The sequence below is a fragment of the Oreochromis niloticus genome, linkage group LG7 (genome assembly GCF_001858045.2).
Source record: "Oreochromis niloticus isolate F11D_XX linkage group LG7, O_niloticus_UMD_NMBU, whole genome shotgun sequence".
In the NCBI taxonomy this organism is placed as follows: domain Eukaryota; kingdom Metazoa; phylum Chordata; class Actinopteri; order Cichliformes; family Cichlidae; genus Oreochromis; species Oreochromis niloticus.
Genome location: NC_031972.2, coordinates 17,850,064 through 17,867,470, shown reverse-complemented (window position 1 = coordinate 17,867,470; position 17,407 = coordinate 17,850,064). Strand labels below are relative to the sequence as shown.

The window sequence follows — 17,407 nt, the reverse complement described above, 5'->3', positions numbered from 1 at the left end:
CCCTGCTGCTCTGCAGCCTGCTCCACTGATATGCACAGCCATGCAGCAAATCAGCCCCTGCTGAACCTGGCTCCACACTGGAGCTCTGTTACCATGAACATGGCATTCGCGGCCCCGAAGCTGTCAGTTCGATTCCTGGGGTGACGTTAGAGGGACGGAAAGGGATGTAGATTAAACATAGTGTGTGATGTACATCTGCTTTGGAGCAACTGAGCTGGAGATGTGCCACTAATTCAAACAGTGACTTGGCACGGCTCGCTTGTTTGCCGAGGGCAACCTGCTGTCATGATTTTTTTAAATTTTTTTTCTATGCTGTGAATATAATTCATAATTATATCTGCATATTAATGATAAGTCAGCATTCCATTAATTTTTTTTTTATTATTTACTGAGCTAGCTCTTTTATTTGCTGTCTTGTTCTTTCAATCTGTTAGTTTCATCTGATCTGCTCTCAGTTTATGTGTCAAACAACACTTTTGTTATGATATGTTAATGATAAATGTGCATTTTACTAATTTGTGTGTATTTGTGATAACACTTTTGCAAAGACAATAGAAACTGCAGTTTTAATTTCAAGTTTTAGGTGACATGTAAGATTGCAATGTGGTGCCAAAACGCACCGAGGGGGATGTTCCTCTAGATTGGACTGACCATGAGGACAGCTGGCAAGGTCGGGCCATCACACTTGAATAAACCGACAATGGCTAAATGCTTTTATAAGCAAGGTGTAAATTAATGAAGTGGTATTTTAGCACATCCTGTAATAGCCAAGGTGACTCTACCAATGCTCTGATAAGAATTATGGCTACATCTCCCGAAGGATAAATAATGTGTGCTTCGTACCTCTGTCCAGTCGTGCCTGTGCGTGTGCGTTTGTGTGGAAATGTTCTGATAAACTCAACAGGGATGCAAGTTGCTGGAGGGCTTGCTTAGTGGATGGATATGATCAGCATTCATTGAATTCAGGGACTCAAAAAGTGTGCTGTTAAACCACATGAAACTTTTTATAGATTATTAAAAGATGAATAATTACAAGGAGAAAACAATCAAAGTAATTGGTAATAAGAATTTTAACTTCCTGACCCATTATAACCCATTTTCATAATATAATTTTAAAAAATGATGAAAACTTGAAAGGAAAACATCAGTTTTATTTTGTATATTCTAAATTAATCTGCTTAATTGCTTTTTATTTAAATAATATCTAAATAATTTTTCTGAAATCATAGACAAATACTCAAAAATTGTCTTAAATAACAAACTGAACAACTTATATATGAAGATTTATTGTCTTTATTTATTTAATTTTTGCCACTTCTGATATCACTTGACATGGAAAAATAGCAAATACTTAAAATTTAAAAAAAATATACTGAAATGCAGGAATTAGACTCCATTACTGGGTGAAAAAATGGCTTGAAGAATAAACCCTGCATTAAACACTGTTAAAGACTTAATTTCTGAGTAATTGTTTCAGCTCTCACACACACAGCGTGTCATAGTAAATAAGAATGTACTAAGACAAGATAATTAGCGCTTTCTGTTAATCGCATTTCAGCTGACTCACTGTCTTTAAATCATATTTGAAAAAACAAAACTATTTCCTTTGGGAAGAAAAGGAGTGTCTTACAAAATCAGTGTGACCTGATGTAACTGTTCTTACCTCATCCTGTAAGTTAAAGATTAAGTTATTTTAATCCTAAACTTGTTTGTGGATGAAGACATGCCATAGAGGACTAATCCCCACGCCCAACAGTGTGGTATGTACAATGCGTTCTGCAGCATAAGCACAGGCAAAGTTTGGGAGTTAAACTCTGCTTCTTGCGTGCAAACACAAAGCGCATCAGTCATGGCTGGGTGTTCTGGGAATTGCCCAGGCCCCACAGCGGGATCACAGATGGTGGCTCAGTTGAAATGCTGGATAATCATCCTCCACGTGAAAAAAAAAAGAAAAAAAAAAGATGTAATGATGTAATAGGAACTGAAGGAAAAGGGAAAAATAAAATGTGTCCACTGGCAGCATACAGACAGTGAGGTGGCTGCTCATGTCATAGACCTCATCACACTGTTGACCTTAAGTGATCTGCTTGGGGGTAGGTAGGAAATCCTCTTTCCTAGTCATCGCTGCGGATATATTTATATTTATATTGTGAGAGCTCAACCTATTGGTCCACAGTGTTATTGAGGCCTAATTTATTTAAATCCAGCTCCAATGAGCAGGACTTTACAGAGTCACAAAAAAGAAAAAAAAACACATTAACACTTTTAGACCATCTCAGTGGTACTTAGCATAACTTACCTTAAAACAACAAAAACATTAAAGATGTGTATGCATACATCATATCATACCCAGTGTTCTTTTAAATCTCCGGTATTTAATATTATGTGTGCCACTGCAGGACTCTTACCTTCTCTTGGTACTGCCTCCGTGAGGAATCCAGTGATTGGATTAGAGCTGTAGCATGGCCAACAAACATAGCGTAGCACGTGGCTCCTACAATCATACTCAGCATGGTGACCCAAAGGTCAGACATGCTGACGGGTGCCCGGGCACCATACCCGATGCACAGCATGTGGCTCATGGCTTTGAAGAGGGCATAGGAGTACTGCTTACCCCAAGAAACGTTCTGCAAGAACCAGAGGGAAAGAGAAAGGGAAGGCGAGACAGAGAGGTTTGGGGGGAGTTACTGCCAAGCAAGACAAGGAAGAAAGGCTCCACGGCAGATAAAAATGGAACAACAGACTTTCCTTTGATGGATCACTAATGCTCAGCCAACATAATCTTCATGCTTCTGAACCTTATGCGCTTACTGAATGAATGAACTTTCTACCTTTTTACCTTCTTTCTCTGTCTGCACCTACCTTATTCATTTTTCAGATTATCAAAGGGTGGAAAGCAGTTCATGTTTGCAAAGGTTAAAAAAACCAACTTCTAAACTAAACTATGTATCCAGTAACAGACTATATGGACAAAAGTACTGGGTCACTTACACATTACATCCAAAGGAGCTGCCCGGCCATAGAAATGCTTCTCATGAAGCTCCTGGTGCACTTTGGTGCTGATGTTAATGCCAGCGGATTAAACCTGCTGTGGTTTCTAAACACTTCCACTTTGCAAAAATGGCACATGCAGTTGGCTGTGGAATATCTACGAGGGAAGAAATTTCACAAACTAACTGGTTGCAGTACCTCACCCAAATTCAGTGACCTCTTTAAATGACTCATTCCTTCACAAATGTGATGGCAGACCGCGCGGCATCTACTTGATTTTATACCCCGTGGCAATAGGAGTAAAAACACCTGAAGTCAAAGATTAAGAGATTTGGCCCAGTATTTTTGTCCATATAGTGCACCTTGAGTTCATGGGTCCACTGTTATCCGATAATGTGTCCAGCAGGGTTTTTGAGGAGCCACATAATTCAGACTAAGTAGTTTGAAAAGAACTTGCTTGATTGATGAAGACTGGTGATAAAAGTTTAAATGCATGGAAGCAGAACTTTAAATGGTCATCGTTAGTTTTAGAAAATATGCTTTAATATCATGCAGGTAACCAATCTATATGAAGGCCAAAAGATGGACATCAGCTATTGACTGATTGATTGATTGAGTGCTTTCTTTCTTTCTTTAAAACTTGTAAAGAAATAGCCAACCTAACTGGCAGTCTTAGGATAGTCACTGACCATTTCTTTTAAAAGTCCCTTTTTTTTTTTACAATGCAAGGACATAGCTTGAAAGGCCTTTCATTTGCATTTCAGATTTCCCTCATTTCTGTTTTTCCTGCTTTTTTTTAGTCTCAGCATGTCTAATGTGAAAGTATGCCTTTTCCCTCTGGAGATGTGCAAAATCTCTAGTGGGCAACTAAGCGAGCCCATTGCAGCTACTGTATGTCTGTGAAACTCAGTAATCCACTATCTGGAGACAAATGTGACAGACTCCCCGGTACAAAGCTTGTGCCCACAGACATTTTGCTGACACCTCGAAAAGCTTCACCTCCTGCAAAGATAAAGTGCTGAGGAAGCACTCCATGCAGAATACCTATCACACACAGCAGAACAGCTAGTGATAGAAATAGGAAACTTAAGATAGTCTCTTTTTTCCCATTTGCCTCAGATCCATGTGTCACATGCCATCATGCCAATTTGTCCCCTTTTGCCATGCCATTCCCTGATCTGCTTGAGTCCACTCAGTTATTCAAGTGGGAATTAGTAAATGAGCACATTTATAGCAAATCATTAGCCCTGGATGACTCATCAGTTCTTATCTCAACACAGATTAGTTGTTTCTTCCAGAACTGATTACAGGATTTGTTATAAATTTCAGTGTGTTTCAGTTTGATAACAGGATACTTAACAGAATAATCAATAAAATATGGTGTGTGTGTGTGTTAAACCATCGAAATATTACCTTTAGGTTCAAGTGTTCCATCCATCCATCCATCCATCCATCCATCCACTTAACTCCTTATCCCACTTAGGGATGCAGGAAGCTGGTGCCCATCCCAGCTAACACAGTGCGAAAGCTGTGGCAGGTCATCAGTCCATGACAGGGATTCTGGCTTTCATTGTACTGGAAATATCTGCAGCTAGCATTTCAGCACAAGCACCCATCCTCTGTAGCACACAACACATACACACAATAACGTATTTCCACACAGAGAACAAAGTCACCCAACCATATACCTGGAACTAATGCAGTTTGGGTCCTAGATGTTCTTTCACACGTGTATATTTCACATGGTGGGTGAGTGTTTATTCAGCAACGACGGGCTGTGTTTGTGTTGACATATTTGTATGCATGGAAAAACAGAGGCATGGTTTTGCCAGATGATATCACAAAGTCCGAAATGACTCACTGCACCTTTTGCTGTTTTTCTCTGCATGAATCTGTCGCACAAATAAACTGCTCCAACAAAGAAATCTCTGCAGTGCTTTGGTCATTAAGGGCCTGGGGACTAACCTCACAGTTTCTGTCTGTTCAACTTCGCTGTCTTATTTCCCATCAATGTTTGTACATAAACCTCTCCAAAGTAGCAGAATTAGCTTTATCATTCTCTTGCCTACATTAATCCGCCCACCTAATCAGATTGAAACACTGGTCTATCACTTGTAACGCACAATTAATTAGGAGTCAGACAATCATGAATGACCTGTAGACAATTTGTAAAATGAATAAAGATTTTTCTTCATATGAGGCAAACTGACCAGCTGAGCTCACATTTATTATATCACGAGGTATAATATCTGTGAATATTTCCTTCTCCCATGTCCAAAGTCATATAATAATGAGCAAATAACTCAGGCAGTCAAAGTGGCATTAAATTTATTCCAGAGCTGCTTTGTTGAATATACTGATAATATTGGTAAGTTGGCTCTGACAGTGCAGTGTCAGTGATTCTTTAATAAAAAAAAATAGCCATGTGTTTAAGCATGGCTCACATGACCAACTTTAGTGATTCCTTAAGCCAAATTTTCGCTCTTTCTTTATCTTAAACAGACTGATAGAGACTGAATTGTTCAGAAGTAGCTCAGTTCTGAGTTGACATTTCACTGTAACATTAAAGCAGTCGGGATAATAGCTGCATGCTTGGGGCACTGCAGGTTATGGAGCCTGTTATGAAGGATTATTGTGAGTTCTCCAAATGTGGAACTGATCATCACGATCGTTTCCAGCTGCCCATTGTTGCGATTTGACATCTGGGAGACAGAGAAGCAAAATATCCAAAGGCGGCTTTACCAGACAGAGAGAAAATTCTCTCCTAACAAATGGAGCAAAGCCCACACGTTAGTTCAGGCACTCAGGCTTCAGCCGAACTGCGTCATACACACTCCTCATTCTCCTCGTGTCATACACCAAACACAACCTGCCAATTTGCTGGTCTATCTAAGCAGCAAAATTTCCCATCTCTCCCTCTGACACGTCAGCGCTGCTGCAGCCCTGCATCGCTGTCTGCTGTCTCAACCCCTCCATTACCCCAGCATCCCAGCAACCACCTTGTAAGCTCCCATAGAGGGTTTACTCACCCCCCCCCGTTTCTATACGTGACATATTTACGGGAAGTGATGAGCTCGGATCCCAGACGCCAAACTCTATTATGTTCTGCTGCTGTGATAAATAATATCAAACATGAGCTGTGTCACTGAAGTGATACTGTGGTAATGATGTCTGCGAAGTGGACTTTACAGGAGCTTTCTATCGAACATAACAAAACCAACAGCATCACCGCTTTTCACTTCGCTGTTCTTCACTCACTGCTGTTCCTCAGTGTGATTGCTTAAATTTGCATTTTGACTGCCATCACGGCATGTGACTCACAGTTCTGGGGCAGTGCGCTATGATTACAGCAGGCACTCATGCTCAGCACCCATTTTTTTTGTCTGATTAGGGTGGTCACAAAAGGACAGATACATGCACACTTTTATCTAATGCATAAAGAGTGATGAGAACTAGAAATCTCCAAGGCTGGTTCTGTACAGCCTTCCTTTGGGAGGAGTGAGTCATTTCACTCTCAGTGCAGAAAAAGCAGTTTCTAGTTGTTTTCCTATAGTTCACAATGTACAGCCCCCTTTGATCTGGATAGATTTTGCCAACACAACAAATGTATTCACTTCCTCTAGCATTATTCTAAATATAATTAAGCTGTTTTTTAGCAGGAAAACAAGTGACATCAGACACTGCATATTCATCTTTCAGCAGCCCCGTAAGAACAGCAGCGCGGGTTCAGACTTCATTACCACACACATTAAAGCGATCCCCATTCCGCACTATTGTTTAAGCACCAGCAACTTCAAAGTTTCTATAATTTATCTGTGCTTGTTGTTTTGACAGCGCGCTCGTGCATTTTAACCACTTGCTTGCATTTTAATTCATTAGTCACAGAATCAACAGTCCTCTCGCGCAAGATGAAACCGGTTACGTGACCAGGAAGGCGGCTGATGATTCACCATTATCCTCGTGTTCAGTGCGACCCAGAGGCTTTGGTTGTTGTTGATACTGACAAACTATGAGACTAACAGGATGTAATGCCTTGCTGCAAAGAACACAATTTCGCAAAAAAAGAGAACAGTCCTAGGACAAATGACAGCAATTAAACTTATTTTTCATCTGGACTCCCAAAGATTCGCACTGATACTTAGTTTCACTGCAGCACAAATTATACTCAATAGAGTGTGTAGCAAGATCTGGTTGCCCTGTAAATATTTTTTAGTTTTACAAACATTTTATTTTTTCATTTTCGGTAAATTGCCCCTTTGTGTGCGCTTGTGCGTGTCTGCAGAGAAAATAAGTGAATGAGCAAATTTGCCTTAACTGATGACTTTAATCACTGATTAACTCCCTAAACCCAACAAGCAGTCCTTGCATGGAAAAAAAAGCAATGCGCAATATTCATTTTTCAATTACATAATCAAACTACAAGCTGTTCTCCCTGGGAGCGCACAGAAGGCACGGCGGCCTTTAAACACAGATGACAGAGTAAAGGGATGTGCAGGCCTGCATCGACACCAAAAAAAGCGCGCCTGGTGATGTATCTCAGTGTGAGGGTTGTCATTGTCTCATGAGCTTTTATGTTCATCACCTGTAGCTGTACTAATGGACTTCATATCTCTACAGAAGCTTTCTCCTTAGCAGGTTTTTATACACTGGCACCAGTAATGTGGCCCGAGGCATATCTTCAGATTCATCTGTGTGTAACTCTGTTTGCGCCTTTCTTGTAAATGCACAATCACTTCAAAGGTTTGAGGGAAATTCCTCAAATTTTGGCATTTTGGCAAACTTTAACTTCAGCTCAACCAATCAGATATAGTAAGTAAGTAAGTAAGTAAACTTTATTTATTAAGCGCTTTTCGCAGATAGACAATCACAAAGCGCTGTACATAAATATTAAAATAAACAATAAAATCGATAGACAATGTACACAATATAAAAGATCAAATGTAAATAATGTAAAAAATATAAAATATGAAGAGATCAACAAAAGGCTTGTTTAAACAGAAAAGTTTTTAACTGTTTTTTAAAACAATCCACAATCCACACCTTGACTACCAGATATCTGGTAGTCAAGGGTCAAGGTCACTGTGGCAAGAAAAAAGATGTTTTTAACCATGAAGCCACAATTCAAATGCTAATCATGACCATATTCTATATAACAGTCAGATAGTATGAAATTATGAAGTGATAAGCTGAGAGGGTCTGCTGTGGCGACCCCTAGAGGCAGCAGCTGAAAGAACAGGCAGGAGATTATTATATCTAATAGGTCAAAGATCAATTCTGGACAATCGTGGATCTAAAGTGCAACTTTACTGACTGGCAGTGGTACACGTTCTTTCCTTCTTTCTTTTTTAACATTTTCGTGGCAGAAGTCTTCTCAGAGGTTACAGACAAAAAAGCATCTGAAACTTGGCAATATTTGGATTTCTTGCTTAGAATGGGAACTATTAACCAATTATCAAGATAGCTCTCATTTATAAATGTTTGCTTTTGTGATTTTCCACCCGAACTTTACGATGAATGAGGTACGGTGATTTTTCTTTGTCTTCTCACAAAGCTCTCCTCACAACAGAACTTTATTTTTTAAGATCCCACAACAGCCTGTGAAAGCTCAGCAGCTGTGGTCCAAATACCCTCACACAAGCTTGATTAAACCATCCTACTGTATCAATTGACAAATAGCACACAATTCTTTCAGCTAATGATAAATGATTACCATAGAGAGCCAAAAAATAATCCAGAAACAAGCTGTTCACATAGGGACTGAAGCAGTCTTGCATTTTCCTTCCATAAGCCCCATGTGTATGTTGAGGGGAAGTGTGATTTGAGAGAAGGGAAGAGGGTGAAACGTCTGATTAATTCATAAATTCCGGACTGAACCCGCCTTTTGGAAGTGATTCATTCAGGGAGATTGGGAAGAAGTGGAAGGAAATGAAGTGGGTGGTCCATGGATAAAAGGAGCCAGGAAGGGTGACTGATACTGAAGGGCAGTTGTGCATGGTTAGCCAGGCGTTTCTGTCCTTTTTTCCCTTTTTTTCCCTTGTGTCTACCTACAGTATATCCGCCTGTCTGTTGGCCTCTAGCTCTCTCTGAGACAGGAGCCCTCAGCAGGGCTACTGCTGTCTGTCTCTTGATATGAGCTTGGCCAGGAACAGTAGGCACACACATACACTCACAAATGCTCCAACACATGCATCTTTAAGCTGTACAACAGCCTATCCAATGCCACAGCCCACCACCTTCCAACATGAGCCAACATAGTGACAGCAGCATTATCTTGTTTGGTGATTAAGTAAATGCAGCCTCTAAAGAGTAAGAAGCTACTCTCAGACCATTAGTCAGGAAGATAACAGGCCTAGACTGTGCACTGCACCACTCAGCAGTATCTGCAGCCCTTGTTGCCCTCACTCTTCTACTCACAGCTGGAGACTGAAAGTACGGAGCCAACAACAGAAAAAAATATGATGCAATATATGGCTTTAAAGCTATCCTTTTTTGGACAGAGACAAAGACAAACCTCCTGATGACAACGTTCAACTGAATTTATTTATACCTGCAGCAAACACAGCAAACTGAGGAAAAGATACCTTATCCTGATTTTTAACTTGTGAATGCTAATGCATTGCGATGGTGTGAGAAGAGGAATCCCACATGCGAGCTGGCCTTATCACTTTGGATTTGCCAGACAGCAGTCAGTGCACAGGCCTGCACTTCTGCACAGATCCACAGGGAAGAGATTCCACAAATTGCTCATTCTGCCACATCACCATCAGTAACACTATGCTAGCTGCTCATGTGCAGATATCCTACAGTACCACTGGCTTAAACAGATTTTGCCTCTAAAATGCCTCATGGTTACTCTTTGTGAGTTATTTTTAGGATTGCCCCCTCATAAAACGGAGAAGAGAAGAATCTTAAAGCTATCCAGAAAATTATGAATTTTGAACTTAAATCCAAATATACTTCCACAGTTTCACATTCTTTGTGGCTTTCTGTCATTGGGAGTGTGCATAGCCTTCCCTTCTACGATTTCAGCATTCTTAGCCTTGTCGTTTAGATAGAAATTTGACAAAGAGTAACAATTATCATGTGTAGGACGCCTGCTTTTGGTTAAATGTAAAAGCAAACATAATACTGGCACTCACTGATGAACTCATATGCTCCTTAATGTTTTTTTAAAGGGCAAGATGAATATGGTTCAGCTGTAAGCGGCTCAGCGGGATCAAAATTGCCCTCCTTACTTACAGACAAATACATATTTGATGACCCAAACTAGATTTGCAAATTTGTATGAATATTTGTAAATAATATACAGCACTGTGCAGAAGTCAGACGCCTCCCTTATTTCTTTGTAATTTGTTTCCTGGGAGCCAGACTATTTTCCAATCTTTAAAAGTGCTCTTTGACACGTTTTACGAAAGTTCTTCTTTGGACATTGGCTGCTTTTTCGCACAGTATTTATACATGGCCATTTTAAAGGGATTTTTCCATTTGTTTTGTTTGTTAAGCCACCTGAGAGTGACTGCAAGAGGAGGTCAGGAGAGAGGTACAACAGTGGTGTTGGTAATCTGATGGAAGCGATGGAATTAATGCAGAAAAGTACCATCAGATTTTGAGCTTGTTTGCAATATCATGCATAAAGCATCTGATTGACAGTGGCTTCATTTATAGAAAGACAATGATCCCAAACGCAGTGCTGATACAGTATAAAAGCATATCAGGATGGGAAAACACACAATGGATTGGTCTCCCTAGAGCTCAGACCGGTACATCACTGAAGCAGTGTGGGATCATCTTAACAGAGAACAGAACAGGAAGAAGAGCTTCAAGAAGCCTGGATATCTATTCCTGAAGACTGCTTAAAGAAATATCAAATATCAAGAAAGCTGCCTGAGAGAGTTTCGGATGCGTCAGAAGAATAACGGTGGTCATATGACATATTAATTATATACTGTATTTCTGTGTATGTTTGTGCATATTTAAAAAATATAAAGAAATGATGGATGCCCTGAGAGTTTTCCACTGCACAGTATTGCATATCATTCACAAATGTAATTTCCAATTCACCAGCAAGTAGCTAACCCATCAGAGAAAGTTTAAAACAAACATACAAAGCCATCTTTGCAATGTTTTAGCTACATACAAGTGAATACAGCTTGGAGAAAGGGTTTAGTGTCATAACAGCTCACCCACAGGCTTCTAGCACTGATTTATGCCTTATTTGTTTTAGAGGCAATTTTTGCAGTCTGCAGCTATAGCCACACAGGGGGCACGAAATTAGGCTTGTACACCATCTCCCTTTGATATTGATTTGCATAGAAGAAGGAGGATGTATCTGCTTTATTCTCAGTAAGATCAGCAACACGCAGCGTGCATGCAAGGAGATGTTTATCATTAAGTTTTACAGCGACAAGTAATTATGAACCCAGAGTGTTGCCGTTTAAAAGGAAGTTTAAGAATCTGGGTTACTGAGGAGCTGTTCGCCCGTAGTTACCATTAACAAGGATGAATTGTGACAGTTCTGTGGGAAATTACATCAGTGCAAATTCCTTTGGTGCAAACAGAGATGGATAATGTCTGTTTGGATGAATAACACATGCTAGCTGGTATCGAACGCACTTGGGCAACTCGTTGCCTCGAAGTAAAGATGAGAGCTGTGACGTTGAGAAAAGCTGACATTTGCACCTCCGGTATGATGCCTCTGAACAGTTCGTGCGCCCGTGCAGCACAGAAATATTTGTCACAGAAAGAGGGAGAGGAGACGGCAAAAGAGCTCCGCGGGGGAGTATTTACAATCAGCATTACCCAGGAGGTCCGCACGCGCTCACATCAGTCCGAGACGGGCAAGCACAGTCCGCTTGACCTCAACTCAAGAGGAGAAGAGGGAAGATGAAAGATACAGAAAAAGTCCAAACGAGGGGACAGTCCCCAAAGAAATCAAACATACGCTGTGCTGACACTGTCCAGTTGTCCAGCTGTCTACTGTACACAGGGGACACACTGGCTTACATTTTTCATACATTGATACACATAACTACAAAGATTACGTCAGCATGTATTTTCAAATGTAAAATCATGCTAGACTTGGTTTTGTAATCGAATTAAAAAAAGACACTTATATTGCGTTTGACCTGCTCATAATAGACTGTGAGTGATGATTAAAAGTGAATGAAAATGATGATTATGAATGGCCAGTTTCAACAAAGCTCGCATGTTTAGGCCTCAAATTATTAATACTTTTATTGACAGACTTATAAATACTTAGTGTGGCTAACAGCCCCCTATCATGTAAAATCTCATCTATTAGCTGTAAGTCTGGATTTTTAGTGAGACTTACAGGTTTTAGTACCTTAGATGATCGTTCAATGTTTTTGCTGGTGTCAATGATAAACGGACCCCTGTGAATTTTCACCTAGGGCCCCAAAACACTCTAGAATTGCCATTCACTCTACTGTTACATTTACAGTCACAATCAGTAATACAAAAAACAGTAATACACAAAGTAATGTGTTACATTATGCTACATTTTTACAGTCGTGAAAAGGAAAGCTTTCATTGCTGTGAAAATCTCGGTGCACCCCATTATTCTGCAGCTTGTAGAAGCACTTTTAGCAGCAATAACTTGAAGTGATTGTTTCCGTATGACTTTATTAGTCTCTCACATCGCTGTGGAGGATATTTGGCCCATGCTCCTTAATGACGTTGTTTCAGTTCATTGAGGTTTGCATGTATTTGTTTATGCAACTTAAACAAATACAGCAACCATGGTTGAAACACCGACATCATCTCCCTGTCCCTGGTTTAAACTGGCTGCGGTATGACGGCAGTAACCAGACCGTGAGAAATACAGATCAGATCGTTGCAGAGAAGAAATGAAATACATGTGTCTTTGTTTGTTCGTTTGTTTTTTAACAGTGACAACTAATATGTTTAACACGTGTTAGTGCACACAAAGTCTTTTCCACATACAGAGACAAGTATTACTGGGGATATCTTTAAAAAAGCACACAAACAAAAAACAGCAACACTTTTTAGTTATTTACTGATCCTACTTCATATGTGGGATGGTGAACTTAACACATAGGACAATGTCACAATGTCTTACAATGTCACGCAGTGTCCCCATCCTGTCTCTGATATTAGTCTGACAAATACAGAAATGCTCCTCCTTTCGTCTGAAGCTGAATAGTTCAGTGGGATGAGTTGTAATAAGAAAGACTTAAAAGGAAGAGGAAGTGATTTTGAGTGACACTCGAGATGAGATATTTTGTGTTATTGTGATAAAGAGATAGTTATATTAATTCTTTAAGAGAAACTTTCTATTGCTAGGAGGGCTAACAATGACGCTGAGGTGCCACTGCTGCAACTTTCACTTTGAAACTATTTTGGAACTATAGCATTAGCAGACATTGTGAAGAGACCACCAGCTGATGATTATTCAAGGTCGGGTTGAAGTCTTTGTTTCTTTTTTTTCACCCATTCTGTTGTAGTTGGTGCTTTGCATGGACAGATGGCATCACATTTGACTCTACAATATTTTGGTATACAGAGGACTTCACAGTCAGCTCAATGACTGGAGGATACCCAGGTCCTGTAGCTGCAAAACAAGCCCAAATCATCACCCTTCCACCACCGTGTTTGGTTTTCAACAAATATGGCGCTGTGCATTATCAAATACCTTTCACCATGTCTTGATAAGATGAACCTTTGCAACCCTAAGCCATACTGCCATGTTTCTTTTAGAGACAAGAAGCTTCCTCCTGGCAACCTTTCCAGTTTTAACTTTTACATGCTAACTGAGGCCTGGGGAGTTTGAGATGTAACTTTTCAGATTGTGTCTCTGAGCATTAGGATAAATTTGCTGGGATATCCACTCTTAAGAAGTGGGAGGCGTGTGTTATCACACAGCTGAATGCTCCAGGCCAGCAAAAACCTTTTTATAGAGGTGGTCACACTTGCTGAAGATCAATTAAACAAGTGCATTTCCTGCCATTTGCTTACCTAGTGAAGCAGTAAAGGTGTGCTGAGGTTTTCACAGGACTGTGAAAACTTTATTTTTCACATGACTGTTTATAAAGTCTATGGGTGGTAATTTAAAGAAATGCCAAAGAGACCAAATCACTGTCAAACAAGACAAACGTTTCACTTTGCTGCCATTTTTTTTAACAATGTTTTGCTTTATTTCTATAATCTCTCTCTGTTACAATCTAATGTAATTTTAGGACTAATTAGAGCTGTGCTACAAAAATATATTTGTGTCTCTGCCTTCATGTTGTTCATATACATGATAAAACTGAGAATGCTATCCATTTTTCAGGGCCATGTACAGGTGTGTTATTAGCATGTTGTAGCGAGTTCATTTTAACAGGGCAAAACAAGCTGGACACATTTCAGTGCAACTAGAAAAGGTCCTTTCAACAAACCCCTGCACTTTTAAATTGTTAGCTAGCTGCATCTGATCACATCTGCTCATTTATGGTTTTGATTAAAAAATAAGAGTTAGAAAACTGCTGTATAGGAATGAGATAGTTTCCACAGGCTTGACATGTGGCAGATGTCAAACAGCGAGTCTGCTGTACAACTTATATACAGTAAAAATCCAAAAATAACAAACAAAAGAGAAGAGTGTGTAATACTTACAACCATACCGTTTAGGGACACCCAGCAGTCAGGGGGGAAGTCTTGGAGCAGAGGCACCAGATACTGCAGACAGCCATCCCAGTGACACAGAAGCAGCATCATACCTATCAAATTAAATATTCTTACCACTGCACTAGCCAGGTCATAGGTCATATGGAAAATCTGCCAAAGAGAAAGACAGAAGAAAGGAGAGACAGAGACCTCATCAGCATCTGCTTGGTTGTGCCAAAACATTTACTCAAATTCTGACATTCGTAAATCCAATACAAGCACAGTGTTATGAAGAAATATGAACTTCAGTAAGCAACACAGACACAGCGGCCCAGATTTAGATCTGTAAGAGTCTCAAACGTTGGATGCACTGGTATTTCAGGGACACAAAAAGATTAAAAAAAAGATTAAAAACACTTAAAACGCTCACAAAAGTACAAAGTCACCTTTGAAGCTGAGGGCACAGTGTGCCTGTCTGTCCTCCAAAGAGTTTGGGTGCCACAGCGTCTGTGTGTGCCCGCACGTGTGTTTGTGTGTGTGTGCATGTATCTCTGCACTCACAGATGTTGAGCTCTTCATAACTGAACATGGCTGCTTTCCAAAAAAAAAAAAGCCTGACCAGTAGAGGAGACACATAGAGCTAGAGTAGGTAGCACAGAGCAAGTGAGGTGAATGATGAGGGGAAGTGCAAACTTCTGGAATAATTAGCCCGTAAGTGTGTTTCAATGCTGTGAGCTGGAAAAGGTGTCGGTGCTGGTGTGGCTATTTAATCAGAGCCCGAAAGTTTCAGAATAGAAAGTCATCAGCGGGGTGAGTAAGCATGTCTGCGGCGCAAAACGGTTTCATTTACGTCGGATCTGGCCGAAGAGAATTGACTCACGCCTGGTTGGCTGTGGCTTTAATTCAGAGTTTCTCATTAGCATCAGAAACCCATTACTTATTTCCAGGTTAGTTATTCCATAATCTTCCTCACACCGTAGCTCAATTTCTCCTCCCGCCCGCCCCCTCCCAAAATAAAAAGTTAAATATGGAAATAGACTGGTTCGTTTTGCATAATAAACCTGCCCCATTCGCCAGTTTGTTGAATTGAAACGTTTCAGGTAATTATTATCTATTTTAAGTTATGTCTTTCCATTCCCCATACATTACCTGTTCTGCCTATTATACATATAAAGGCAATTTAGCTGCTTCGCTTTTGTTTTTTAAATGAGAACTGATGAACTTTTTGTTTCGGGGGTTTCCTTTTACTGACAAAGGTTTACATTTGTATATAACACAAGAAATCAAAGATTTTCAGTTAAGTAAACATATATGTACAACACACACCAGTATCGTTATCTCTATATCTAAAACCTTGGTCATTTATGGTCTTTTTCTGTCCTTGTGTGCACCTAAACACTAACAAAAACACTACTACTACTGCATAAAATTTAGTTCCTCTTCTATCAGATCAAAGCCCAAATAAGATCTGCAAGAGCATGGACTTCAAGCTGTGCTGATATGCACCAGTTTTGCCATTTGTATGCAAAATCATCTGTTAAACCCCCCCCCACCACCACCAAACCCCAGGTGTTTTAGAGGCTCTTTTAATCTTCATCTCTCCACCCCGGTCTATTGTGACTGCCCTGTAACCTTTCTGCATAAAGGACAGTGTCCGCACACAGAACAGAGGAGAGAACAAGAGGCTGAGCTGGTGCTCAGATCCCTCTATGGTTCAACTCATCCATGGGGAGATATAGTGCACTGCCCTGAAAGGCTAAAATTAGCCACTAGCTTACAGGACGGCTGTCTCAGTGCACCCAGTGTCTCTTCTGCTGCCTATATCTGTACTCTTATTTTAGCAGAACTCGCTCTCCCTCTGTTATGTGCGCATGCATATTTACATACAGCCTGATGACATAATAAGGAAAGCGACAGAGCATAAGGTAGCCGTGAAGTGATAAAGGTAGCTATTTCTGGAGGTACATGCTCCTGAAGGATTGCAACAAGACTAGAAAACAGGAAGTAGTGGGCCCTGTTTGAATTGCAAATGACTCATACCAGGCAGAAATAGGAAAAGGCTGATCACTCCGTTTCTACTTTCTTTCTTCAGTTAATACATAAGCAAAAGAGTGAAAAATAAGGATGAAGTTTTTTGGGTACATTTCTATGACGTGCGACGGTTACAGGGAGGTCTCACAAATTCCCAGGGACCGTCTCACTTTGCTGGGAAGCCTCTGTGACCTTTGGGTCACGCTGAGTCAGAGAGGCCAGAGAGGAAATGATGTAGATGCTCATTAACACAATGTGGAGTTTATTTGGGTTTGCATTTCAGCGGCATCACTTTGAAAAGCCTGCAAGCGGCAGGAGGTAGCCACAAGGCAGGAGTGTTTTTTTGTTTTGTTTTTTTCAAATAGGGTTTTAAAGAAGAGGCTGCAGGTGTAGATCGCTGGTCAGGTCACAGGATTACAAAGGATAACCTTCACTGTGATGTGCAGATATGTAAGGATAAATTTGAACTGTGTGAGATGGTTCACTGAAGCGCACTCTGCTAATACAAACACAATGTCTCCATATTGCATTTACAGATTGTTTCTCATAATTAAAAGAAAGCATTTGCACATACTCGATCATCCAACTTCTCTTTCGAGAACTAACTGTGTTGGACGGCCTCTTTCTTTCTTATTTTGTGGTAATCTGTTGTTTTATCTCACTGTAAGGCTTCTAAGAAAACATGAATTGTATCAAATTGGGCAAAGGAAGGAATGCAGAGAGTGTAGGTCTGAACGTTTGAACGTCTGTTTCACTCAAG

At 40.3% G+C, this 17,407-nt stretch overlaps 1 protein-coding gene across 1 annotated transcript in view; it reads right to left on the bottom strand.

Annotated features, from left to right (window-relative positions):
* The window catches only part of hcn1 (hyperpolarization activated cyclic nucleotide-gated potassium channel 1), a 69,594-nt gene that overhangs the window by 25,095 nt on the left and 27,092 nt on the right, over nt 1-17,407 (bottom strand). Inside the window, exons 3-4 of the mRNA XM_003451491.5 lie at nt 14,626-14,787; nt 2,409-2,627 (exon numbers count right to left, since the gene is read on the bottom strand). Of these exons, the coding sequence (XP_003451539.1) occupies nt 2,409-2,627; nt 14,626-14,787 (381 nt within the window). The remainder of the gene's footprint in view (nt 1-2,408; nt 2,628-14,625; nt 14,788-17,407) is intronic.